This window comes from Heptranchias perlo, unplaced genomic scaffold, assembly GCF_035084215.1.
Source record: "Heptranchias perlo isolate sHepPer1 unplaced genomic scaffold, sHepPer1.hap1 HAP1_SCAFFOLD_303, whole genome shotgun sequence".
NCBI classification, from domain to species: Eukaryota; Metazoa; Chordata; class Chondrichthyes; order Hexanchiformes; family Hexanchidae; genus Heptranchias; species Heptranchias perlo.
Window position 1 is genome coordinate 91,326 of NW_027139315.1, and position 27,099 is coordinate 118,424.

At 50.8% G+C, this 27,099-nt stretch overlaps 1 protein-coding gene across 1 annotated transcript in view; it reads left to right on the forward strand.

Annotated features, from left to right (window-relative positions):
- wdr54 (WD repeat domain 54) overlaps positions 1 to 25,918 on the forward strand; it is a 107,369-nt gene extending 81,451 nt beyond the window's left edge. The window contains exon 10 of the mRNA XM_067978499.1: positions 23,992 to 25,918. Within this exon, the coding sequence (XP_067834600.1) occupies positions 23,992 to 24,123 (132 nt within the window). The 3' untranslated portion in view covers positions 24,124 to 25,918. The remainder of the gene's footprint in view (positions 1 to 23,991) is intronic.
- Positions 25,919 to 27,099: the final 1,181 nt, after the last annotated feature.

The window sequence follows — 27,099 nt, forward strand, 5'->3', positions numbered from 1 at the left end:
AGCCCAGCAGTAATAGAGGCCTGGGCTGTGATTAAAGCCCAGCAGTAATAGAAGCCTGGACTGTGATTAAAGCCCAGCAGTAATAGAGGCCTGGGCTGTGATTAAAGCCCAGCAGTAATAGAAGCCTGGGCTGTGATTCAGGCCCAGCAGTAATAGAGGCCTGGGCTGTGATTAAAGCCCAGCAGTAATAGAGGCCTGGGCTGTGATTAAAGCCCAGCAGTAATAGAAGCCTGGACTGTGATTAAAGCCCAGCAGTAATAGAGGCCTGGACTGTGATTCAGGCCCAGCAGTAATAGAGGCCTGGGCTGTGATTAAAGCCCAGCAGTAATAGAGGCCTGGACTGTGATTCAGGCCCAGCAGTAATAGAGGCCTGGGCTGTGATTCAGGCCCAGCAGTAATAGAGGCCTGGGCTGTGATTAAAGCCCAGCAGTAATAGAGGCCTGGACTGTGATTAAGGCCCAGCAGTAATAGAAGCCTGGGCTGTGATTAAAGCCCAGCAGTAATAGAGGCCTGGGCTGTGATTAAAGCCCAGCAGTAATAGAAGCCTGGGCTGTGATTAAAGCCCAGCAGTAATAGAGGCCTGGGCTGTGATTAAAGCCCAGCAGTAATAGAAGCCTGGGCTGTGATTAAAGCCCAGCAGTAATAGAGGCCTGGGCTGTGATTAAGGCCCAGCAGTAATAGAGGCCTGGACTGTGATTAAAGCCCAGCAGTAATAGAGGCCTTGGCTGTGATTCAGGCCCAGCAGTAATGGAGGCCTGGACTGTGATTCAGGCCCAGCAGTAATAGAGGCCTGGACTGTGATTAAAGTCCAGCAGTAATCGAGGCCTGGACTGTGATTCAGGCCCAGCAGTAATAGAGGCCTGGGCTGTGATTAAAGCCCAGCAGTAATAGAGGCCTGGACTGTGATTAAAGCCCAGCAGTAATGGAGGCCTGGGCTGTGATTAAGGCCCAGCAGTAATAGAGGCCTGGACTGTGATTAAAGCCCAGCAGTAATAGAGGCCTGGGCTGTGATTCAGGCCCAGCAGTAATAGAGGCCTGGGCTGTGATTAAAGCCCAGCAGTAATAGAGGCCTGGGCTGTGATTAAAGCCCAGCAGTAATAGAGGCCTGGACTGTGATTCAGGCCCAGCAGTAATAGAGGCCTGGGCTGTGATTAAAGCCCAGCAGTAATAGAGGCCTGGACTGTGATTAAGGCCCAGCAGTAATAGAGGCCTGGACTGTGATTCAGGCCCAGCAGTAATAGAGGCCTGGGCTGTGATTAAGGCCCAGCAGTAATAGAGGCCTGGGCTGTGATTCAGGCCCAGCAGTAATAGAGGCCTGGGCTGTGATTCAGGCCCAGCAGTAATAGAGGCCTGGGCTGTGATTAAGGCCCAGCAGTAATAGAGGTCTGGGCTGTGATTCAGGCCCAGCAGTAATAGAGGCCTGGGCTGTGATTAAAGCCCAGCAGTAATAGAGGCCTGGACTGTGATAAAAGCCCAGCAGTAATAGAGGCCTGGACTGTGATTAAAGCCCAGCAGTAATAGAGGCCTGGGCTGTGATTAAAGCCCAGCAGTAATCGAGGCCTGGGCTGTGATTCAGGCCCAGCAGTAATAGAGGCCTGGGCTGTGATTCAAGCCCAGCAGTAATAGAGGCCTGGACTGTGATTAAAGCCCAGCAGTAATAGAGGCCTGGGCTGTGATTAAGGCCCAGCAGTAATCGAGGCCTGGGCTGTGATTCAGGCCCAGCAGTAATAGAGGCCTGGGCTGTGATTAAAGCCCAGCAGTAATCGAGGCCTGGGCTGTGATTCAGGCCCAGCAGTAATAGAGGCCTGGGCTGTGATTCAAGCCCAGCAGTAATAGAAGCCTGGGCTGTGATTAAAGCCCAGCAGTAATAGAAGCCTGGGCTGTGATTAAAGCCCAGCAGTAATAGAGGCCTGGGCTGTGATTAAAGCCCAGCAGTAATAGAAGCCTGGACTGTGATTAAAGCCCAGCAGTAATAGAGGCCTGGGCTGTGATTAAAGCCCAGCAGTAATAGAGGCCTGGGCTGTGATTAAAGCCCAGCAGTAATAGAAGCCTGGACTGTGATTAAAGCCCAGCAGTAATAGAGGCCTGGGCTGTGATTAAAGCCCAGCAGTAATAGAGGCCTGGGCTGTGATTAAAGCCCAGCAGTAATAGAAGCCTGGACTGTGATTAAAGCCCAGCAGTAATAGAGGCCTGGGCTGTGATTAAAGCCCAGCAGTAATAGAGGCCTGGGCTGTGATTAAAGCCCAGCAGTAATAGAGGCCTGGACTGTGATTAAAGCCCAGCAGTAATAGAGGCCTGGGCTGTGATTAAAGCCCAGCAGTAATAGAGGCCTGGGCTGTGATTAAAGCCCAGCAGTAATAGAGGCCTGGGCTGTGATTAAAGCCCAGCAGTAATAGAAGCCTGGACTGTGATTAAAGCCCAGCAGTAATAGAGGCCTGGGCTGTGATTAAAGCCCAGCAGTAATAGAGGCCTGGGCTTTGATTAAAGCCCAGCAGTAATAGAGGCCTGGACTGTGATTAAAGCCCAGCAGTAATAGAGGCCTGGGCTGTGATTAAAGCCCAGCAGTAATAGAGGCCTGGGCTGTGATTAAAGCCCAGCAGTAATAGAGGCCTGGGCTGTGATCAAAGCCCAGCAGTAATAGAGGCCTGGGCTGTGATTAAAGCCCAGCAGTAATAGAGGCCTGGGCTGTGATTAAGGCCCAGCAGTAATAGAGGCCTGGGCTGTGATTAAAGCCCAGCAGTAATAGAGGCCTGGGCTGTGATTCAGGCCCAGCAGTAATAGAGGCCTGGACTGTGATTCAGGCCCAGCAGTAATAGAGGCCTGGGCTGTGATTAAAGCCCAGCAGTAATAGAGGCCTGGGCTGTGATTAAAGCCCAGCAGTAATAGAGGCCTGGGCTGTGATTAAAGCCCAGCAGTAATAGAGGCCTGGACTGTGATTAAGGCCCAGCAGTAATAGAGGCCTGGGCTGTGATTAAAGCCCAGCAGTAATAGAGGCCTTGGCTGTGATTAAAGCCCAGCAGTAATAGAGGCCTGGACTGTGATTAAGGCCCAGCAGTAATAGAGGCCTGGGCTGTGATTAAAGCCCAGCAGTAATAGAGGCCTGGGCTGTGATTAAAGCCCAGCAGTAATAGAGGCCTGGGCTGTGATTAAAGCCCAGCAGTAATAGAGGCCTGGACTGTGATTAAAGCCCAGCAGTAATAGAGGCCTGGACTGTGATTAAAGCCCAGCAGTAATAGAGGCCTGGACTGTGATTAAAGCCCAGCAGTAATAGAGGCCTGGACTGTGATTCAGGCCCAGCAGTAATAGAGGCCTGGGCTGTGATTCAGGCCCAGCAGTAATAGAGGCCTGGGCTGTGATTAAAGCCCAGCAGTAATAGAGGCCTGGGCTGTGATTCAGGCCCAGCAGTAATAGAGGCCTGGGCTGTGATTCAGGCCCAGCAGTAATAGAGGCCTGGGCTGTGATTCAGGCCCAGCAGTAATAGAGGCCTGGGCTGTGATTCAGGCCCAGCAGTAATAGAGGCCTGGGCTGTGATTCAGGGCCAGCAGTAATAGAGGCCTGGGCTGTGATTCAGGCCCAGCACTAATAGAGGCCTGGGCTGTGATTAAAGCCCAGCAGTAATAGAGGCCTGGACTGTGATTAAAGCCCAGCAGTAATAGAGGCCTGGACTGTGATTAAAGCCCAGCAGTAATAGAGGCCTGGACTGTGATTAAAGCCCAGCAGTAATAGAGGCCTGGACTGTGATTCAGGCCCAGCAGTAATAGAAGCCTGGACTGTGATTAAAGCCCAGCAGTAATAGAGGCCTGGGCTGTGATTAAAGCCCAGCAATAATAGAGGCCTGGGCTGTGATTCAGGCCCAGCAGTAATAGAGGCCTGGGCTGTGATTCAGGCCCAGCAGTAATAGAGGCCTGGGCTGTGATTAAAGCCCAGCAGTAATAGAGGCCTGGACTGTGATTAAAGCCCAGCAGTAATAGAGGCCTGGGCTGTGATTAAAGCCCAGCAGTAATAGAGGCCTGGGCTGTGATTAAAGCCCAGCAGTAATAGAAGCCTGGGCTGTGATTCAGGCCCAGCAGTAATAGAGGCCTGGACTGTGATTAAAGCCCAGCAGTAATAGAGGCCTGGGCTGTGATTAAAGCCCAGCAGTAATAGAAGCCTGGGCTGTGATTCAGGCCCAGCAGTAATAGAGGCCTGGACTGTGATTAAGGCCCAGCAGTAATAGAGGCCTGGGCTGTGATTAAAGCCCAGCAGTAATAGAAGCCTGGACTGTGATTAAAGCCCAGCAGTAATAGAGGCCTGGACTGTGATTAAAGCCCAGCAGTAATAGAGGCCTGGACTGTGATTAAAGCCCAGCAGTAATAGAAGCCTGGGCTGTGATTAAAGCCCAGCAGTAATAGAAGCCTGGGCTGTGATTCAGGCCCAGCAGTAATAGAGGCCTGGACTGTGATTAAAGCCCAGCAGTAATAGAAGCCTGGGCTGTGATTCAGGCCCAGCAGTAATAGAGGCCTGGACTGTGATTAAAGCCCAGCAGTAATAGAAGCCTGGGCTGTGATTAAAGCCCAGCAGTAATAGAGGCCTGGACTGTGATTAAAGCCCAGCAGTAATCGAGGCCTGGGCTGTGATTAAAGCCCAGCAGTAATAGAGGCCTGGACTGTGATTAAAGCCCAGCAGTAATAGAAGCCTGGGCTGTGATTCAGGCCCAGCAGTAATAGAGGCCTGGGCTGTGATTAAAGCCCAGCAGTAATAGAAGCCTGGGCTGTGATTCAGGCCCAGCAGTAATAGAGGCCTGGGCTGTGATTAAAGCCCAGCAGTAATAGAGGCCTGGGCAGTGATTAAAGCCCAGCAGTAATAGAAGCCTGGACTGTGATTAAAGCCCAGCAGTAATAGAGGCCTGGACTGTGATTCAGGCCCAGCAGTAATAGAGGCCTGGACTGTGATTAAAGCCCAGCAGTAATAGAGGCCTGGACTGTGATTAAAGCCCAGCAGTAATAGAGGCCTGGACTGTGATTCAGGCCCAGCAGTAATAGAGGCCTGGGCTGTGATTAAAGCCCAGCAGTAATAGAGGCCTGGACTGTGATTCAGGCCCAGCAGTAATAGAGGCCTGGGCTGTGATTCAGGCCCAGCAGTAATAGAGGCCTGGGCTGTGATTAAAGCCCAGCAGTAATAGAGGCCTGGACTGTGATTAAAGCCCAGCAGTAATAGAGGCCTGGACTGTGATTAAGGCCCAGCAGTAATAGAAGCCTGGGCTGTGATTAAAGCCCAGCAGTAATAGAGGCCTGGGCTGTGATTAAAGCCCAGCAGTAATAGAAGCCTGGGCTGTGATTAAAGCCCAGCAGTAATAGAGGCCTGGGCTGTGATTCAGGCCCAGCAGTAATAGAAGCCTGGGCTGTGATTCAGGCCCAGCAGTAATAGAGGCCTGGACTGTGATTAAAGCCCAGCAGTAATAGAGGCCTGGGCTGTGATTGAGGCCCAGCAGTAATAGAGGCCTGGACTGTGATTAAAGCCCAGCAGTAATAGAAGCCTGGACTGTGATTGAAGCCCGGCAGTAATCGAGGCCTGGACTGTGATTAAAGCCCAGCAGTAATAGAGGCCTGGGCTGTGATTAAAGCCCAGCAGTAATAGAGGCCTGGGCTGTGATTAAAGCCCAGCAGTAATAGAGGCCTGGACTGTGATTAAAGCCCAGCAGTAATAGAGGCCTGGACTGTGATTAAGGCCCAGCAGTAATAGAGGCCTGGGCTGTGATTAAAGCCCAGCAGTAATAGAGGCCTGGGCTGTGATTAAAGCCCAGCAGTAATAGAGGCCTGGGCTGTGATTAAAGCCCAGCAGTAATAGAGGCCTGGACTGTGATTAAAGCCCAGCAGTAATAGAGGCCTGGACTGTGATTAAAGCCCAGCAGTAATAGAAGCCTGGGCTGTGATTAAAGCCCAGCAGTAATAGAGGCCTGGACTGTGATTAAAGCCCAGCAGTAATAGAGGCCTGGGCTGTGATTCAGGCCCAGCAGTAATAGAGGCCTGGGCTGTGATTAAGGCCCAGCAGTAATAGAGGCCTGGACTGTGATTAAGGCCCAGCAGTAATAGAAGCCTGGGCTGTGATTAAGGCCCAGCAGTAATAGAGTCCTGGGCTGTGATTCAGGCCCAGCAGTAATAGAGGCCTGGGCTGTGATTAAAGCCCAGCAGTCATCGAGGCCTGGGCTGTGATTAAGGCCCAGCAGTAATAGAGGCCTGGGCTGTGATTCAGGCCCAGCAGTAATAGAGGCCTGGACTGTGATTAAAGCCCAGCAGTAATAGAGGCCTGGACTGTGATTAAAGCCCAGCAGTAATAGAGGCCTGGGCTGTGATTAAAGCCCAGCAGTAATAGAGGCCTGGACTGTGATTCAGGCCCAGCAGTAATAGAGGCCTGGGCTGTGATTCAGGCCCAGCAGTAATAGAGGCCTGGGCTGTGATTCAGGCCCAGCAGTAATAGAGGCCTGGGCTGTGATTCAGGCCCAGCAGTAATAGAGGCCTGGGCTGTGATTCAGGCCCAGCAGTAATAGAGGCCTGGGCTGTGATTCAGGCCCAGCAGTAATAGAGGCCTGGACTGTGATTAAAGCCCAGCAGTAATAGAGGCCTGGGCTGTGATTAAAGCCCAGCAGTAATAGAGGCCTGGGCTGTGATTAAGGCCCAGCAGTAATAGAGGCCTGGGCTGTGATTAAAGCCCAGCAGTAATAGAGGCCTGGGCTGTGATTAAAGCCCAGCAGTAATAGAGGCCTGGGCTGTGATTAAAGCCCAGCAGTAATAGAGGCCTGGACTGTGATTAAAGCCCAGCAGTAATAGAGGCCTGGACTGTGATTAAAGCCCAGCAGTAATAGAGGCCTGGACTGTGATTAAAGCCCAGCAGTAATAGAGGCCTGGACTGTGATTAAAGCCCAGCAGTAATAGAGGCCTGGACTGTGATTAAAGCCCAGCAGTAATAGAGGCCTGGACTGTGATTCAGGCCCAGCAGTCATAGAGGCCTGGACTGTGATTAAAGCCCAGCAATAATAGAGGCCTGGACTGTGATTAAAGCCCAGCAGTAATAGAGGCCTGGGCTGTGATTAAAGCCCAGCAGTAATAGAGGCCTGGACTGTGATTAAAGCCCAGCAATAATAGAAGCCTGGGCTGTGATTCAGGCCCAGCAGTAATAGAGGCCTTGGCTGTGATTCAGGCCCAGCAGTAATAGAGGCCTGGGCTGTGATTAAAGCCCAGCAGTAATAGAGGCCTGGACTGTGATTAAAGCCCAGCAGTAATAGAGGCCTGGGCTGTGATTAAGGCCCAGCAGTAATAGAGGCCTGGGCTGTGATTAAAGCCCAGCAGTAATAGAGGCCTGGACTGTGATTCAGGCCCAGCAGTAATAGAAGCCTGGACTGTGATTAAAGCCCAGCAGTAATAGAGGCCTGGGCTGTGATTAAAGCCCAGCAGTAATAGAGGCCTGGACTGTGATTCAGGCCCAGCAGTAATAGAGGCCTGGGCTGTGATTCAGGCCCAGCAGTAATAGAAGCCTGGACTGTGATTAAAGCCCAGCAGTAATAGAGGCCTGGACTGTGATTCAGGCCCAGCAGTAATAGAGGCCTGGACTGTGATTCAGGCCCAGCAGTAATAGAAGCCTGGACTGTGATTAAAGCCCAGCAGTAATAGAGGCCTGGACTGTGATTCAGGCCCAGCAGTAATAGAGGCCTGGGCTGTGATTAAAGCCCAGCAGTAATAGAGGCCTGGGCTGTGATTAAAGCCCAGCAGTAATAGAGGCCTGGGCTGTGATTCAGGCCCAGCAGTAATAGAGGCCTGGGCTGTGATTAAAGCCCAGCAGTAATAGAGGCCTGGACTGTGATTAAAGCCCAGCAGTAATAGAGGCCTGGACTGTGATTAAAGCCCAGCAGTAATAGAGGCCTGGGCTGTGATTAAAGCCCAGCAGTAATAGAGGCCTGGACTGTGATTAAAGCCCAGCAGTAATAGAGGCCTGGGCTGTGATTAAAGCCCAGCAGTAATAGAGGCCTGGACTGTGATTAAAGCCCAGCAGTAATAGAGGCCTGGACTGTGATTCAGGCCCAGCAGTAATAGAGGCCTGGGCTGTGATTAAAGCCCAGCAGTAATAGAGGCCTGGGCTGTGATTAAAGCCCAGCAGTAATAGAGGCCTGGGCTGTGATTAAAGCCCAGCAGTAATAGAGGCCTGGGCTGTGATTGAAGCCCAGCAGTAATAGAGGCCTGGACTGTGATTAAAGCCCAGCAGTAATAGAGGCCTGGACTGTGATTAAAGCCCAGCAGTAATAGAGGCCTGGACTGTGATTAAGGCCCAGCAGTAATAGAGGCCTGGGCTGTGATTAAAGCCCAGCAGTAATAGAGGCCTGGGCTGCAATTAAAGCCCAGCAGTAATAGAAGCCTGGACTGTGATTAAGGCCCAGCAGTAATAGAGGCCTGGGCTGTGATTAAAGCCCAGCAGTAATAGAGGCCTGGACTGTGATTAAAGCCCAGCAGTAATAGAAGCCTGGGCTGTGATTAAAGCCCAGCAGTAATAGAGGCCTGGGCTGTGATTAAAGCCCAGCAGTAATAGAGGCCTGGACTGTGATTAAAGCCCAGCAGTAATAGAGGCCTGGACTGTGATTAAGGCCCAGCAGTAATAGAGGCCTGGGCTGTGATTAAAGCCCAGCAGTAATAGAGGCCTGGACTGTGATTAAAGCCCAGCAATAATAGAGGCCTGGACTGTGATTAAAGCCCAGCAATAATAGAGGCCTGGGCTGTGATTAAAGCCCAGCAGTAATAGAGGCCTGGGCTGTGATTAAAGCCCAGCAGTAATAGAGGCCTGGGCTGTGATTAAAGCCCAGCAATAATAGAGGCCTGGGCTGTGATTAAAGCCCAGCAGTAATAGAGGCCTGGACTGTGATTAAAGCCCAGCAGTAATAGAAGCCTGGACTGTGATTAAAGCCCAGCAGTAATAGAAGCCTGGACTGTGATTAAAGCCCAGCAGTAATAGAGGCCTGGACTGTGATTAAGGCCCAGCAGTAATCGAGGCCTGGACTGTGATTAAAGCCCAGCAGTAATAGAGGCCTGGGCTGTGATTAAAGCCCAGCAGTAATAGAGGCCTGGGCTGTGATTAAAGCCCAGCAGTAATAGAGGCCTGGACTGTGATTAAGGCCCAGCAGTAATAGAGGCCTGGGCTGTGATTCAGGCCCAGCAGTAATAGAGGCCTGGACTGTGATTAAAGCCCAGCAGTAATAGAGGCCTGGGCTGTGATTAAAGCCCAGCATTAATAGAGGCCTGGACTGTGATTAAGGCCCAGCAGTAATAGAGGCCTGGGCTGTGATTAAAGCCCAGCAGTAATAGAGGCCTGGACTGTGATTAAAGCCCAGCAGTAATAGAGGCCTGGGCTGTGATTAAAGCCCAGCAGTAATAGAGGCCTGGACTGTGATTAAAGCCCAGCAGTAATAGAGGCCTGGACTGTGATTAAAGCCCAGCAGTAATAGAGGCCTGGACTGTGATTAAAGCCCAGCAGTAATAGAGGCCTGGACTGTGATTAAAGCCCAGCAGTAATAGAGGCCTGGACTGTGATTAAAGCCCAGCAGTAATAGAGGCCTGGGCTGTGATTAAAGCCCAGCAGTAATAGAGGCCTGGGCTGTGATTAAAGCCCAGCAGTAATAGAGGCCTGGACTGTGATTAAAGCCCAGCAGTAATAGAGGCCTGGGCTGTGATTAAAGCCCAGCAGTAATAGAGGCCTGGGCTGTGATTAAAGCCCAGCAGTAATAGAGGCCTGGACTGTGATTAAGGCCCAGCAGTAATAGAAGCCTGGGCTGTGATTAAAGCCCAGCAGTAATAGAGGCCTGGACTGTGATTCAGGCCCAGCAGTAATAGAGGCCTGGGCTGTGATTAAAGCCCAGCAGTCATAGAAGCCTGGACTGTGATTAAGGCCCAGCAGTAATAGAAGCCTGGGCTGTGATTCAGGCCCAGCAGTAATAGAGGCCTGGGCTGTGATTAAAGCCCAGCAGTAATAGAAGCCTGGGCTGTGATTAAGGCCCAGCAGTAATAGAGGCCTGGGCTGTGATTAAAGCCCAGCAGTAATAGAGGCCTGGGCTGTGATTAAAGCCCAGCAGTAATAGAAGCCTGGACTGTGATTAAGGCCCAGCAGTAATAGAGGCCTGGGCTGTGATTAAAGCCCAGCAGTAATAGAGGCCTGGACTGTGATTAAAGCCCAGCAGTAATAGAGGCCTGGACTGTGATTCAAGCCCAGCAGTAATAGAGGCCTGGGCTGTGATTGAAGCCCAGCAGTAATAGAGGCCTGGACTGTGATTAAGGCCCAGCAGTAATAGAAGCCTGGGCTGTGATTCAGGCCCAGCAGTAATAGAGGCCTGGGCTGTGATTAAAGCCCAGCAGTAATAGAGGCCTGGGCTGTGATTAAAGCCCAGCAGTAATAGAGGCCTGGGCTGTGATTAAAGCCCAACAGTAATAGAGGCCTGGGCTGTGATTAAAGCCCAGCAGTAATAGAAGCCTGGGCTGTGATTCAGGCCCAGCAGTAATAGAGGCCTGGGCTGTGATTAAAGCCCAGCAGTAATAGAGGCCTGGGCTGTGATTAAAGCCCAGCAGTAATAGAGGCCTGGGCTGTGATTGAAGCCCACCAGTAATAGAGGCCTGGGCTGTGATTAAAGCCCAGCAGTAATGGAAGCCTGGACTATGATTAAAGCCCAGCAGTAATAGAGGCCTGGGCTGTGATTAAAGCCCAGCAGTAATAGAGGCCTGGACTGTGATTAAAGCCCAGCAGTAATAGAGGCCTGGACTGTGATTAAAGCCCAGCAGTAATAGAGGCCTGGGCTGTGATTAAAGCCCAGCAGTAATAGAGGCCTGGACTGTGATTAAAGCCCAGCAGTAATAGAGGCCTGGACTGTGATTAAAGCCCAGCAGTAATAGAGGCCTGGGCTGTGATTAAAGCCCAGCAGTAATAGAAGCCTGGACTGTGATTAAGGCCCAGCAGTAATAGAGGCCTGGGCTGTGATTAAAGCCCAGCAGTAATAGAGGCCTGGACTGTGATTAAAGCCCAGCAGTAATAGAGGCCTGGACTGTGATTCAAGCCCAGCAGTAATAGAGGCCTGGGCTGTGATTCAGGCCCAGCAGTAATAGAGGCCTCGGCTGTGATTAAAGCCCAGCAGTAATAGAGGCCTGGACTGTGATTCAGGCCCAGCAGTAATAGAGGCCTGGGCTGTGATTCAGGCCCAGCAGTAATAGAGGCCTGGGCTGTGATTGAAGCCCAGCAGTAATAGAGGCCTGGACTGTGATTCAGGCCCAGCAGTAATAGAGGCCTGGACTGTGATTAAAGCCCAGCAGTGATAGAGGCCTGGACTGTGATTAAAGCCCAGCAGTAATAGAGGCCTGGGCTGTGATTAAGGCCCAGCAGTAATAGAAGCCTGGGCTGTGATTAAATCCCAGCAGTAATAGAGGCCTGGACTGTGATTCAGCCCAGCAGTAATAGAGGCCTGCACTGTGATTAAAGCCCAGCAGTAATAGAGGCCTGGACTGTGATTAAAGCCCAGCAGTAATAGAGGCCTGGACTGTGATTAAAGCCCAGCAGTAATAGAGGCCTGGACTGTGATTAAAGCCCAGCAGTAATAGAGGCCTGGACTGTGATTAAGGCCCAGCAGTAATAGAGGCCTGGGCTGTGATTAAGGCCCAGCAGTAATAGAGGCCTGGGCTGTGATTAAAGCCCAGCAGTAATAGAGGCCTGGACTGTGATTAAAGCCCAGCAGTAATAGAAGCCTGGGCTGTGATTAAAGCCCAGCAGTAATAGAGGCCTGGACTGTGATTAAGGCCCAGCAGTAATAGAGGCCTGGGCTGTGATTAAAGCCCAGCAGTAATAGAGGCCTGGACTGTGATTAAAGCCCAGCAATAATAGAGGCCTGGGCTGTGATTAAAGCCCAGCAGTAATAGAGGCCTGGGCTGTGATTAAAGCCCAGCAGTAATAGAGGCCTGGGCTGTGATTAAAGCCCAGCAATAATAGAGGCCTGGACTGTGATTAAAGCCCAGCAGTAATAGAAGCCTGGACTGTGATTAAAGCCCAGCAGTAATAGAAGCCTGGGCTGTGATTAAAGCCCAGCAGTAATAGAGGCCTGGGCTGTGATTAAAGCCCAGCAGTAATAGAAGCCTGGACTGTGATTAAGGCCCAGCAGTAATAGAGGCCTGGGCTGTGATTAAAGCCCAGCAGTAATAGAGGCCTGGACTGTGATTAAAGCCCAGCAGTAATAGAGGCCTGGACTGTGATTCAAGCCCAGCAGTAATAGAGGCCTGGGCTGTGATTCAGGCCCAGCAGTAATAGAGGCCTGGGCTGTGATTAAAGCCCAGCAGTAATAGAGGCCTGGACTGTGATTAAAGCCCAGCAGTAATAGAGGCCTGGACTGTGATTCAGGCCCAGCAGTAATAGAGGCCTCGGCTGTGATTAAAGCCCAGCAGTAATAGAGGCCTGGACTGTGATTCAGGCCCAGCAGTAATAGAGGCCTGGGCTGTGATTCAGGCCCAGCAGTAATAGAGGCCTGGGCTGTGATTGAAGCCCAGCAGTAATAGAGGCCTGGACTGTGATTCAGGCCCAGCAGTAATAGAGGCCTGGACTGTGATTAAAGCCCAGCAGTGATAGAGGCCTGGACTGTGATTAAAGCCCAGCAGTAATAGAGGCCTGGGCTGTGATTAAAGCCCAGCAGTAATAGAGGCCTGGACTGTGATTAAAGCCCAGCAGTAATAGAGGCCTGGACTGTGATTAAAGCCCAGCAGTAATAGAGGCCTGGACTGTGATTAAAGCCCAGCAGTAATAGAGGCCTGGACTGTGATTAAAGCCCAGCAGTAATAGAGGCCTGGGCTGTGATTAAGGCCCAGCAGTAATAGAAGCCTGGGCTGTGATTAAATCCCAGCAGTAATAGAGGCCTGGACTGTGATTCAGCCCAGCAGTAATAGAGGCCTGCACTGTGATTAAAGCCCAGCAGTAATAGAGGCCTGGACTGTGATTGAAGCCCAGCAGTAATAGAGGCCTGGACTGTGATTAAAGCCCAGCAGTAATAGAGGCCTGGACTGTGATTAAAGCCCAGCAGTAATAGAGGCCTGGGCTGTGATTAAAGCCCAGCAGTAATAGAAGCCTGGACTGTGATTAAGGCCCAGCAGTAATAGAGGCCTGGGCTGTGATTAAGGCCCAGCAGTAATAGAGGCCTGGGCTGTGATTAAGGCCCAGCAGTAATAGAGGCCTGGGCTGTGATTAAAGCCCAGCAGTAATAGAGGCCTGGACTGTGATTAAAGCCCAGCAGTAATAGAAGCCTGGGCTGTGATTAAAGCCCAGCAGTAATAGAGGCCTGGACTGTGATTAAGGCCCAGCAGTAATAGAGGCCTGGGCTGTGATTAAAGCCCAGCAGTAATAGAGGCCTGGACTGTGATTAAAGCCCAGCAATAATAGAGGCCTGGACTGTGATTAAAGCCCAGCAATAATAGAGGCCTGGGCTGTGATTAAAGCCCAGCAGTAATAGAGGCCTGGGCTGTGATTAAAGCCCAGCAGTAATAGAGGCCTGGGCTGTGATTAAAGCCCAGCAATAATAGAGGCCTGGACTGTGATTAAAGCCCAGCAGTAATAGAAGCCTGGACTGTGATTAAAGCCCAGCAGTAATAGAAGCCTGGGCTGTGATTAAAGCCCAGCAGTAATAGAAGCCTGGGCTGTGATTCAGGCCCAGCAGTAATAGAGGCCTGGGCTGTGATTGAAGCCCACCAGTAATAGAGGCCTGGGCTGTGATTAAAGCCCAGCAGTAATGGAAGCCTGGACTGTGATTAAAGCCCAGCAGTAATAGAGGCCTGGGCTGTGATTCAGGCCCAGCAGTAATAGAGGCCTGGGCTGTGATTAAAGCCCAGCAGTAATAGAGGCCTGGACTGTGATTAAAGCCCAGCAGTAATAGAGGCCTGGACTGTGATTCAGGCCCAGCAGTAATAGAGGCCTGGGCTGTGATTCAGGCCCAGCAGTAATAGAGGCCTGGGCTGTGATTAAAGCCCAGCAGTAATAGAGGCCTGGACTGTGATTAAGGCCCAGCAGTAATAGAAGCCTGGGCTGTGATTAAAGCCCAGCAGTAATAGAGGCCTGGACTGTGATTCAGGCCCAGCAGTAATAGAGGCCTGGGCTGTGATTAAAGCCCAGCAGTAATAGAGGCCTGGACTGTGATTAAGGCCCAGCAGTAATAGAAGCCTGGGCTGTGATTCAGGCCCAGCAGTAATAGAGGCCTGGGCTGTGATTAAAGCCCAGCAGTAATAGAAGCCTGGGCTGTGATTAAGGCCCAGCAGTAATAGAGGCCTGGACTGTGATTAAAGCCCAGCAGTAATAGAAGCCTGGGCTGTGATTAAAGCCCAGCAGTAATAGAGGCCTGGGCTGTGATTAAAGCCCAGCAGTAATAGAAGCCTGGACTGTGATTAAGGCCCAGCAGTAATAGAGGCCTGGGCTGTGATTAAAGCCCAGCAGTAATAGAGGCCTGGACTGTGATTAAAGCCCAGCAGTAATAGAGGCCTGGACTGTGATTCAAGCCCAGCAGTAATAGAGGCCTGGGCTGTGATTCAGGCCCAGCAGTAATAGAGGCCTCGGCTGTGATTAAAGCCCAGCAGTAATAGAGGCCTGGACTGTGATTCAGGCCCAGCAGTAATAGAGGCCTGGGCTGTGATTCAGGCCCAGCAGTAATAGAGGCCTGGGCTGTGATTTAAGCCCAGCAGTAATAGAGGCCTGGACTGTGATTCAGGCCCAGCAGTAATAGAGGCCTGGGCTGTGATTGAAGCCCAGCAGTAATAGAGGCCTGGACTGTGATTCAGGCCCAGCAGTAATAGAGGCCTGGACTGTGATTAAAGCCCAGCAGTAATGGAGGCCTGGGCTGTGATTAAAGCCCAGCAGTAATAGAGGCCTGGGCTGTGATTAAAGCCCAGCAGTAATAGAGGCCTGGGCTGTGATTAAGGCCCAGCAGTAATAGAGGCCTGGGCTGTGATTAAATCCCAGCAGTAATAGAGGCCTGGACTGTGATTCAGCCCAGCAGTAATAGAGGCCTGCACTGTGATTAAAGCCCAGCAGTAATAGAGGCCTGGACTGTGATTAAAGCCCAGCAGTAATAGAGGCCTGGACTGTGATTAAAGCCCAGCAGTAATAGAGGCCTGGACTGTGATTAAAGCCCAGCAGTAATAGAGGCCTGGACTGTGATTAAGGCCCAGCAGTAATAGAGGCCTGGGCTGTGATTAAAGCCAAGCAGTAATAGAGGCCTGGGCTGTGATTAAAGCCCAGCAGTAATAGAGGCCTGGGCTGTGATTAAAGCCCAGCAGTAATAGAGGCCTGGGCTGTGATTAAAGCCCAGCAGTAATAGAGGCCTGGACTGTGATTAAAGCCCAGCAGTAATAGAGGCCTGGGCTGTGATTAAAGCCCAGCAGTAATAGAGGCCTGGGCTGTGATTAAAGCCCAGCAGTAATAGAGGCCTGGGCTGTGATTAAAGCCCAGCACGAATAGAGGCCTGGGCTGTGATTCAGGCCCAGCAGTAATAGAGGCCTGGGCTGTGATTAAAGCCCAGCAGTAATAGAGGCCTGGACTGTGATTAAAGCCCAGCAGTAATAGAGGCCTGGACTGTGATTAAAGCCCAGCAGTAATAGAGGCCTGGGCTGTGATTCAGGCCCAGCAGTAATCGAAGCCTGGACTGTGATTAAGGCCCAGCAGTAATAGAGGCCTGGGCTGTGATTCAGGCCCAGCAGTAATAGAAGCCTGGACTGTGATTAAGGCCCAGCAGTAATAGAGGCCTGGGCTGTGATTAAAGCCCAGCAGTAATAGAAGCCTGGGCTGTGATTAAAGCCCAGCAGTAATAGAGGCCTGGACTGTGATTAAGGCCCAGCAGTAATAGAGGCCTGGGCTGTGATTAAAGCCCAGCAGTAATAGAGGCCTGGACTGTGATTAAAGCCCAGCAATAATAGAGGCCTGGACTGTGATTAAAGCCCAGCAATAATAGAGGCCTGGGCTGTGATTAAAGCCCAGCAGTAATAGAGGCCTGGGCTGTGATTAAAGCCCAGCAGTAATAGAGGCCTGGGCTGTGATTAAAGCCCAGCAATAATAGAGGCCTGGACTGTGATTAAAGCCCAGCAGTAATAGAAGCCTGGACTGTGATTAAAGCCCAGCAGTAATAGAAGCCTGGACTGTGATTAAAGCCCAGCAGTAATAGAGGCCTGGGCTGTGATTCAGGCCCAGCAGTAATAGAGGCCTGGACTGTGATTAAGGCCCAGCAGTAATAGAGGCCTGGGCTGTGATTAAAGCCCAGCAGTAATAGAGGCCTGGACTGTGATTAAAGCCCAGCAGTAATAGAGGCCTGGACTGTGATTAAAGCCCAGCAGTAATAGAGGCCTGGACTGTGATTAAAGCCCAGCAGTAATAGAGGCCTGGACTGTGATTAAAGCCCAGCAGTAATAGAGGCCTGGACTGTGATTAAAGCCCAGCAGTAATAGAGGCCTGGGCTGTGATTAAAGCCCAGCAGTAATAGAGGCCTGGACTGTGATTAAAGCCCAGCAGTAATAGAGGCCTGGGCTGTGATTAAAGCCCAGCAGTAATAGAGGCCTGGGCTGTGATTAAAGCCCAGCAGTAATAGAGGCCTGGACTGTGATTAAGGCCCAGCAGTAATAGAGGCCTGGGCTGTGATTCAGGCCCAGCAGTAATAGAGGCCTGGACTGTGATTAAAGCCCAGCAGTAATAGAGGCCTGGGCTGTGATTAAAGCCCAGCAGTAATAGAGGCCTGGACTGTGATTAAGGCCCAGCAGTAATAGAGGCCTGGGCTGTGATTAAAGCCCAGCAGTAATAGAGGCCTGGACTGTGATTAAAGCCCAGCAGTAATAGAGGCCTGGGCTGTGATTAAAGCCCAGCAGTAATAGAGGCCTGGACTGTGATTAAGGCCCAGCAGTCATAGTGGCCTGGACTGTGATTAAAGCCCAGCAGTAATAGAGGCCTGGGCTGTGATTAAAGCCCAGCAGTAATAGAGGCCTGGACTGTGATTAAGGCCCAGCAGTAATAGTGGCCTGGACTGTGATTAAAGCCCAGCAGTAATAGAGGCCTGGACTGTGATTAAGGCCCAGCAGTAATAGTGGCCTGGACTGTGATTAAAGCCCAGCAGTAATAGAGGCCTGGGCTGTGATTAAAGCCCAGCAGTAATAGAGGCCTGGACTGTGATTAAGGCCCAGCAGTAATAGAAGCCTGGGCTGTGATTCAGGCCCAGCAGTAATAGAGGCCTGGGCTGTGATTAAAGCCCAGCAGTAATAGAGGCCTGGGCTGTGATTAAAGCCCAGCAGTAATAGAGGCCTGGGCTGTGATTAAAGCCCAGCAGTAATAGAGGCCTGGGCTGTGATTAAAGCCCAGCAGTAATAGAAGCCTGGGCTGTGATTCAGGCCCAGCAGTAATAGAGGCCTGGGCTGTGATTAAAGCCCAGCAGTAATAGAGGCCTGGGCTGTGATTAAAGCCCAGCAGTAATAGAGGCCTGGGCTGTGATTGAAGCCCACCAGTAATAGAGGCCTGGGCTGTGATTAAAGCCCAGCAGTAATGGAAGCCTGGACTGTGATTAAAGCCCAGCAGTAATAGAGGCCTGGGCTGTGATTAAAGCCCAGCAGTAATAGAGGCCTGGACTGTGATTAAAGCCCAGCAGTAATAGAGGCCTGGGCTGTGATTCAGGCCCAGCAGTAATAGAGGCCTGGGCTGTGATTAAAGCCCAGCAGTAATAGAGGCCTGGACTGTGATTAAGGCCCAGCAGTAATAGAAGCCTGGGCTGTGATTAAAGCCCAGCAGTAATAGAGGCCTGGACTGTGATTCAGGCCCAGCAGTAATAGAGGCCTGGGCTGTGATTAAAGCCCAGCAGTAATAGAGGCCTGGACTGTGATTAAGGCCCAGCAGTAATAGAAGCCTGGGCTGTGATTCAGGCCCAGCAGTAATAGAGGCCTGGGCTGTGATTAAAGCCCAGCAGTAATAGAAGCCTGGGCTGTGATTAAGGCCCAGCAGTAATAGAGGCCTGGACTGTGATTAAAGCCCAGCAGTAATAGAAGCCTGGGCTGTGATTAAAGCCCAGCAGTAATAGAGGCCTGGGCTGTGATTAAAGCCCAGCAGTAATAGAAGCCTGGACTGTGATTAAGGCCCAGCAGTAATAGAGGCCTGGGCTGTGATTAAAGCCCAGCAGTAATAGAGGCCTGGACTGTGATTAAAGCCCAGCAGTAATAGAGGCCTGGACTGTGATTCAAGCCCAGCAGTAATAGAGGCCTGGGCTGTGATTCAGGCCCAGCAGTAATAGAGGCCTCGGCTGTGATTAAAGCCCAGCAGTAATAGAGGCCTGGACTGTGATTCAGGCCCAGCAGTAATAGAGGCCTGGGCTGTGATTCAGGCCCAGCAGTAATAGAGGCCTGGGCTGTGATTTAAGCCCAGCAGTAATAGAGGCCTGGACTGTGATTCAGGCCCAGCAGTAATAGAGGCCTGGGCTGTGATTGAAGCCCAGCAGTAATAGAGGCCTGGACTGTGATTCAGGCCCAGCAGTAATAGAGGCCTGGACTGTGATTAAAGCCCAGCAGTAATGGAGGCCTGGGCTGTGATTAAAGCCCAGCAGTAATAGAGGCCTGGGCTGTGATTAAAGCCCAGCAGTAATAGAGGCCTGGGCTGTGATTAAGGCCCAGCAGTAATAGAGGCCTGGGCTGTGATTAAATCCCAGCAGTAATAGAGGCCTGGACTGTGATTCAGCCCAGCAGTAATAGAGGCCTGCACTGTGATTAAAGCCCAGCAGTAATAGAGGCCTGGACTGTGATTAAAGCCCAGCAGTAATAGAGGCCTGGACTGTGATTAAAGCCCAGCAGTAATAGAGGCCTGGACTGTGATTAAAGCCCAGCAGTAATAGAGGCCTGGAGTGTGATTAAGGCCCAGCAGTAATAGAGGCCTGGGCTGTGATTAAAGCCCAGCAGTAATAGAGGCCTGGGCTGTGATTAAAGCCCAGCAGTAATAGAGGCCTGGGCTGTGATTAAAGCCCAGCAGTAATAGAGGCCTGGGCTGTGATTAAAGCCCAGCAGTAATAGAGGCCTGGGCTGTGATTCAGGCCCAGCAGTAATAGAGGCCTGGGCTGTGATTAAAGCCCAGCAGTAATAGAGGCCTGGGCTGTGATTAAGGCCCAGCAGTAATAGAGGCCTGGGCTGTGATTAAAGCCCATCAGTAATAGAGGCCTGGACTGTGATTAAAGCCCATCAGTAATAGAGGCCTGGGCTGTGATTAAAGCCCAGCAGTAATAGAGGCCTGGACTGTGATTCAGGCCCAGCAGTAATAGAAGCCTGGACTGTGATTAAGGCCCAGCAGTAATAGAGGCCTGGGCTGTGATTCAGGCCCAGCAGTAATAGAAGCCTGGACTGTGATTAAGGCCCAGCAGTAATAGAGGCCTGGGCTGTGATTAAAGCCCAGCAGTAATAGAGGCCTGGACTGTGATTAAAGCCCAGCAGTAATAGAGGCCTGGGCTGTGATTCAGGCCCAGCAGTAATAGAGGCCTGGGCTGTGATTAAAGCCCAGCAGTAATAGAGGCCTGGACTGTGATTAAAGCCCAGCAGTAATAGAGGCCTGGACTGTGATTAAAGCCCAGCAGTAATAGAGGCCTGGGCTGTGATTCAGGCCCAGCAGTAATCGAAGCCTGGACTGTGATTAAGGCCCAGCAGTAATAGAGGCCTGGGCTGTGATTCAGGCCCAGCAGTAATAGAAGCCTGGACTGTGATTAAGGCCCAGCAGTAATAGAGGCCTGGGCTGTGATTAAAGCCCAGCAGTAATAGAGGCCTGGACTGTGATTAAAGCCCAGCAGTAATAGAGGCCTGGGCTGTGATTCAGGCCCAGCAGTAATAGAAGCCTGGACTTTGATTAAGGCCCAGCAGTAATAGAGGCCTGGGCTGTGATTAAAGCCCAGCAGTAATAGAGGCCTGGACTGTGATTAAGGCCCAGCAGTAATAGAGGCCTGGACTGTGATTAAAGCCCAGCAGTAATAGAGGCCTGGACTGTGATTAAAGCCCAGCAGTAATAGAGGCCTGGGCTGTGATTAAAGCCCAGCAGTAATAGAGGCCTGGACTGTGATTAAAGCCCAGCAGTAATAGAAGCCTGGACTGTGATTAAAGCCCAGCAGTAATAGAGGCCTGGACTGTGATTAAAGCCCAGCAGTAATAGAGGCCTGGGCTGTGATTAAAGCCCAGCAGTAATAGAAGCCTGGACTGTGATTAAAGCCCAGCAGTAATAGAAGCCTGGACTGTGATTAAAGCCCAGCAGTAATAGAAGCCTGGACTGTGATTAAAGCCCAGCAGTAATAGAAGCCTGGACTGTGATTAAAGCCCAGCAGTAATAGAGGCCTGGACTGTGATTAAAGCCCAGCAGTAATAGAGGCCTGGACTGTGATTAAGGCCCAGCAGTAATAGAGGCCTGGACTGTGATTAAAGCCCAGCAGTAATAGAGGCCTGGGCTGTGATTAAAGCCCAGCAGTAATAGAGGCCTGGACTGTGATTAAGGCCCAGCAGTAATAGAGGCCTGGACTGTGATTAAAGCCCAGCAGTAATAGAGGCCTGGACTGTGATTAAGGCCCAGCAGTAATAGAGGCCTGGACTGTGATTAAAGCCCAGCAGTAATAGAGGCCTGGGCTGTGATTCAGGCCCAGCAGTAATAGAGGCCTGGACTGTGATTAAAGCCCAGCAGTAATAGAAGCCTGGGCTGTGATTAAAGCCCACCAGTAATAGAGGCCTGGGCTGTGATTAAAGCCCAGCAGTAATAGAGGCCTGGACTGTGATTAAAGCCCAGCAGTAATAGAGGCCTGGGCTGTGATTCAGGCCCAGCAGTAATAGAGGCCTGGGCTGTGATTAAAGCCCAGCAGTAATAGAGGCCTGGACTGTGATTAAAGCCCAGCAGTAATAGAGGCCTGGACTGTGATTAAAGCCCAGCAGTAATAGAGGCATGGGCTGTGATTCAGGCCCAGCAGTAATAGAAGCCTGGACTGTGATTAAGGCCCAGCAGTAATAGAGGCCTGGGCTGTGATTCAGGCCCAGCAGTTATAGAAGCCTGGACTGTGATTAAGGCCCAGCAGTAATAGAGGCCTGGGCTGTGATTAAAGCCCAGCAGTAATAGAGGCCTGGACTGTGATTAAAGCCCAGCAGTAATAGAGGCCTGGGCTGTGATTCAGGCCCAGCAGTAATAGAAGCCTGGACTGTGATTAAGGCCCAGCAGTAATAGAGGCCTGGACTGTGATTAAAGCCCAGCAGTAATAGAGGCCTGGGCTGTGATTCAGGCCCAGCAGTAATAGAGGCCTGGGCTGTGATTAAAGCCCAGCAGTAATAGAGGCCTGGGCTGTGATTGAAGCCCAGCAGTAATAGAGGCCTGGGCTGTGATTCAGGCCCAGCAGTAATAGAGGCCTGGGCTGTGATTCAGGCCCAGCAGTAATAGAGGCCTGGGCTGTGATTAAGGCCCAGCAGTAATAGAAGCCTGGGCTGTGATTAAAGCCCAGCAGTAATAGAGGCCTGGACTGTGATTAAAGCCCAGCAGTAATAGAGGCCTGGGCTGTGATTGAAGCCCACCAGTAATAGAGGCCTGGGCTGTGATTAAAGCCCAGCAGTAATAGAGGCCTGGGCTGTGATTAAAGCCCAGCAGTAATAGAGGCCTGGGCTGTGATTAAAGCCCAGCAGTAATAGAAGCCTGGACTGTGATTAAAGCCCAGCAGTAATAGAAGCCTGGACTGTGATTAAAGCCCAGCAGTAATAGAAGCCTGGACTGTGATTAAAGCCCAGCAGTAATAGAAGCCTGGACTGTGATTCAGGCCCAGCAGTAATAGAGGCCTGGACTGTGATTAAAGCCCAGCAGTAATAGAGGCCTGGGCTGTGATTAAAGCCCAGCAGTAATAGAGGCCTGGACTGTGATTAAAGCCCAGCAGTAATAGAAGCCTGGACTGTGATTAAAGCCCAGCAGTAATAGAAGCCTGGACTGTGATTAAAGCCCAGCAGTAATAGAGGCCTGGACTGTGATTCAGGCCCAGCAGTAATAGAAGCCTGGACTGTGATTAAAGCCCAGCAGTCATAGAGGCCTGGACTGTGATTCAGGCCCAGCAGTAATAGAGGCCTGGACTGTGATTAAAGCCCATCAGTAATAGAGGCCTGGACTGTGATTAAGGCCCAGCAGTAATAGAGGCCTGGGCTGTGATTAAAGCCCAGCAGTAATAGAGGCCTGGACTGTGATTAAAGCCCAGCAGTAATAGAGGCCTGGACTGTGATTAAGGCCCAGCAGTAATAGAGGCCTGGACTGTGATTAAAGCCCAGCAGTAATAGAGGCCTGGGCTGTGATTAAAGCCCAGCAGTAATAGAGGCCTGGACTGTGATTAAGGCCCAGCAGTAATAGAAGCCTGGACTGTGATTAAAGCCCAGCAGTAATAGAGGCCTGGGCTGTGATTAAAGCCCAGCAGTAATAGAAGCCTGGACTGTGATTAAAGCCCAGCAGTAATAGAGGCCTGGGCTGTGATTAAAGCCCAGCAGTAATAGAGGCCTGGACTGTGATTAAAGCCCAGCAGTAATAGAGGCCTGGACTGTGATTAAAGCCCAGCAGTAATAGAGGCCTGGGCTGTGATTAAAGCCCAGCAGTAATAGAAGCCTGGACTGTGATTAAAGCCCAGCAGTAATAGAAGCCTGGACTGTGATTCAGGCCCAGCAGTAATAGAGGCCTGGACTGTGATTCAGGCCCAGCAGTAATAGAGGCCTGGACTGTGATTAAAGCCCAGCAGTAATAGAGGCCTGGGCTGTGATTCAGGCCCAGCAGTAATAGAGGCCTGGACTGTGATTAAAGCCCAGCAGTAATAGAGGCCTGGGCTGTGATTAAAGCCCAGCAGTAATAGAGGCCTGGGCTGTGATTAAAGCCCAGCAGTAATAGAGGCCTGGACTGTGATTCAGGCCCAGCAGTAATAGAGGCCTGGACTGTGATTCAGGCCCAGCAGTAATAGAGGCCTGGACTGTGATTAAAGCCCAGCAGTAATAGAGGCCTGGGCTGTGATTCAGGCCCAGCAGTAATAGAGGCCTGGACTGTGATTAAAGCCCAGCAGTAATAGAGGCCTGGGCTGTGATTAAAGCCCAGCAGTAATAGAGGCCTGGGCTGTGATTAAAGCCCAGCAGTAATAGAGGCCTGGACTGTGATTCAGGCCCAGCAGTAATAGAGGCCTGGACTGTGATTCAGGCCCAGCAGTAATAGAAGCCTGGACTGTGATTAAAGCCCAGCAGTAATAGAGGCCTGGGCTGTGATTAAAGCCCAGCAGTAATAGAGGCCTGGGCTGTGATTAAAGCCCAGCAGTAATAGAGGCCTGGGCTGTGATTAAAGCCCAGCAGTAATAGAGGCCTGGACTGTGATTCAGGCCCAGCAGTAATAGAGGCCTGGGCTGTGATTAAAGCCCAGCAGTAATAGAGGCCTGGACTGTGATTAAAGCCCAGCAGTAATAGAGGCCTGGACTGTGATTAAAGCCCAGCAGTAATAGAGGCCTGGACTGTGATTAAAGCCCAGCAGTAATAGAGGCCTGGACTGTGATTAAAGCCCAGCAGTAATAGAGGCCTGGGCTGTGATTAAAGCCCAGCAGTAATAGAGGCCTGGGCTGTGATTAAAGCCCAGCAGTAATAGAGGCCTGGACTGTGATTAAAGCCCAGCAGTAATAGAGGCCTGGGCTGTGATTAAAGCCCAGCAGTAATAGAGGCCTGGGCTGTGATTAAAGCCCAGCAGTAATAGAGGCCTGGGCTGTGATTAAGGCCCAGCAGTAATAGAGGCCTGGGCTGTGATTAAAGCCCAGCAGTAATAGAGGCCTGGGCTGTGATTAAAGCCCAGCAGTAATAGAGGCCTGGGCTGTGACAGGGAGGCTGCAGATGCCAAACCATTTACTGGGTCCATCAAACATGGAGGCAGAAAAGGCCAAGTAAGAAACTTTAGCTCCAGATGTGACCTTCCTCTGAGGAAATAAAAGGACATTTCCCTTTGCAGGTGGAGCACGACCACACGGAGTGTGTAACCGACATCCAGATCTGTGGAGCCAAGTTCTGTGACCCGGAAGGAAACGCCTTTGCAGTGACTGGATATGACCTGAGTGAGATTATTCGCTATATCCAGGTGTAATTCCAGAAGGACGAGAGTAAAGGACCAGGTGCTGGGAAACGCTGCCAGGAGAGCACAGCCTGTCTGTACATTGATTTTCCTCCAGAGCCTGGAGAATTTAACAAGGACCAGCCTCCTCTGCTCATCACCGGGAGACCGCTACTACCCTCGCCCACCTCTGTGATTTGGTTGCGAGCCACAGGTTTGCAGTTGCAGACTGCGGTGCTTGCTTTTGTTCTTACTTGTTACTTCCACAATGTAGAGGGGCAGATTCACTGTACAGTGACGCCTCGAGAGGGGCCGATTCACTGTACAGTGACGCCTCTAGAGGGGCAGATTCACTGTACAGTGACGCCTCTAGAGGGGCCGATTCACTGTACAGTGACGCCTCTAGAGGGGCCGATTCACCGTACAGTGACGCCTCTAGAGGGGCCGATTCACCGTACAGTGACGCCTCTGGAGGGGCCGATTCACCGTACAGTGACGCCTCTGGAGGGGCCGATTCACCGTACAGTGACGCCTCTAGAGGGGCAGATTCACTGTACAGTGACGCCTCTAGAGGGGCCGATTTACTGTACAGTGACGCCTCTAGAGGGGCCGATTCACCGTACAGTGACGCCTCTAGAGGGGCCGATTCACCGTACAGTGACGCCTCTAGAGGGGCCGATTCACCGTACAGTGACGCCTCTAGAGGGGCCGATTCACCGTACAGTGACGCCTCTAGAGGGGCAGATTCACTGTACAGTGACGCCTCTAGAGGGGCCGATTCACCGTACAGTGACGCCTCTAGAGGGGCCGATTCACTGTACAGTGACGCCTCTAGAGGGGCCGATTCACCGTACAGTGACGCCTCTAGAGGGGCCGATTCACCGTACAGTGACGCCTCTAGAGGGGCCGATTCACCGTACAGTGACGCCTCTAGAGGGGCCGATTCACCGTACAGTGACGCCTCTAGAGGGGCCGATTCACCGTACAGTGACGCCTCTAGAGGGGCCGATTCACCGTACAGTGACGCCTCTAGAGGGGCCGATTCACCGTACAGTGACGCCTCTAGAGGGGCCGATTCACCGTACAGTGACGCCTCTAGAGGGGCCGATTCACCGTACAATGCCCGTACAGAGGGGCAGATTTGCGGCTCATTGTACATTATCACTGATTGTGTACAGTGGTGTAGTTACTAGACCAATAATCCAGAGGCCTGGACTAATATTCCAGAGAACATGAGTTCAAATCCCACCATGGCAGATTGAGAATTTGAATTCAGTTTAAAAAAAAATCTGGATATAAAAAGCTGGTCCTCGGGAAGGAAACTTGCCGTCCTTACCCGGTCTGGGCCTATAAATGACTCCAGTCCCCACACCAAATGTGATTGAATCTCATTTGCCCTCTGAAGTGACCACTCAGTTGTATCAAAACCACGACCAGCGGTTCAAGAAGGCGACCCACCACCACCTTCTCAGGGCAACGAGGGATGGGCAATAAATGCCGACCTCGCCAGCGACGCATTAAGAAAAATTATGGGGTGGTTGTGCTGATAGCGCTCTCTCTGCAGTTTTCATATTTAGTTAAAGACATTCAGTGTTCGCTGTTTGATTGTTCAGTTTTTGATTGTTACATATCATTCGAGTCTGTTTAAAGAAAATGTTTGGTCATTTTTTTGAATGATGTCGTGGATGAGACTAACTGTGGGCAATCTCGTATTCAGCACTGGCTAAGTGTCGGGTGGTTCAGCTGACAATATGACATGCTTTGTGTAATGTGACATCAGCACATGTAAGTCATCTGCTTTTAATAAAAGTAACCTATATTAACATAAGCAAGTGTAAATTACCGATCACGTGGACCTTCCTAGTTTGTTTTGGGGTATGAAACATTTACTGTGTACTGTAACAGCGAGAGGTTTGTTTTGAGGTCACTGTAGAACAAGCCATCTGTACAGTGTGGGATTTAAACTCAAGTCTTTCTGATAACTGCAAAATCAAAATAAGATTGATTTTAAGCTGAGGATTCCCAGCAGCTCTCTCATACCCTGCCACTCTGACATATTGGCTGATTGTTAAGTGTGGCACGCTGGCCAGTACTTCCTGTGAACGGACTCGAGTAAGACAGCACTATTGCACTCATGAATCCCTTAATTATTGACCTGGACTATCAGAACTTATCTGTAACATTTATTTTTCTTTTAGGTAGTTGGTTAAATATCTTTGAGAAATGTTTAATAATTTCAACATCAGATAGGGGCCCACACAGGTTGATAGGGCTCTAAACAATCAAATCCTCAGGCATGAGTGGTATTTACCTGAGGGTACTAAGAACATAGGAGCAGGAGTCGACCATTCGGCCTCTCGAGCCTGTTTCGCCATTCAAGTAGATCATGGCTGATCTGTGAGAGAGACACAGAACAAGATTTGCAAATTGTTCATCATGATTGAGATACCAATGAATGGCCAGGAGGTCCCAATGGGCATCGTACCCATATTCGAAGGTGACTAGACCTGGCTGTCCACCAACTCTCTGTATTCACAACAAAAACCAGTTTCCAAAGACACTCCCGTCCCCTATGATCCTACAGTTACACCCTTCTGTGTGTTGTGAGAGGGATAGTGTTCCACAGGATTAACACTTACCGTTTTACTGTGATATTTTGCACTGCAGGTAGCATAAATTGCCCAGAATATACTGATGTCCATATAAAAAGGTATAAAACACCACACTGTCAGACAGTAATGGTCAGAGCAAAAAAAGTCACAGAATGTGTCACTCCTTAAGAAAAGTCTAGGAGGTTGATCACATACTTGCTTCCCTTCTGAAGCCATGGTGGCTATTTACCAGATTATTAGCATGCAGGTTATCCTCAATCAGGTCAGTTATTCTGATATAAAATGGATAAGTTTGTGAAACAGAAACAGAACTCTGTTAGGCATAGTTTTGGTGTAAAACATTCCCACCACCATCAAAGCTGCAGGTCAAGACCTGCAAAACCGACTTCTCAGAGAG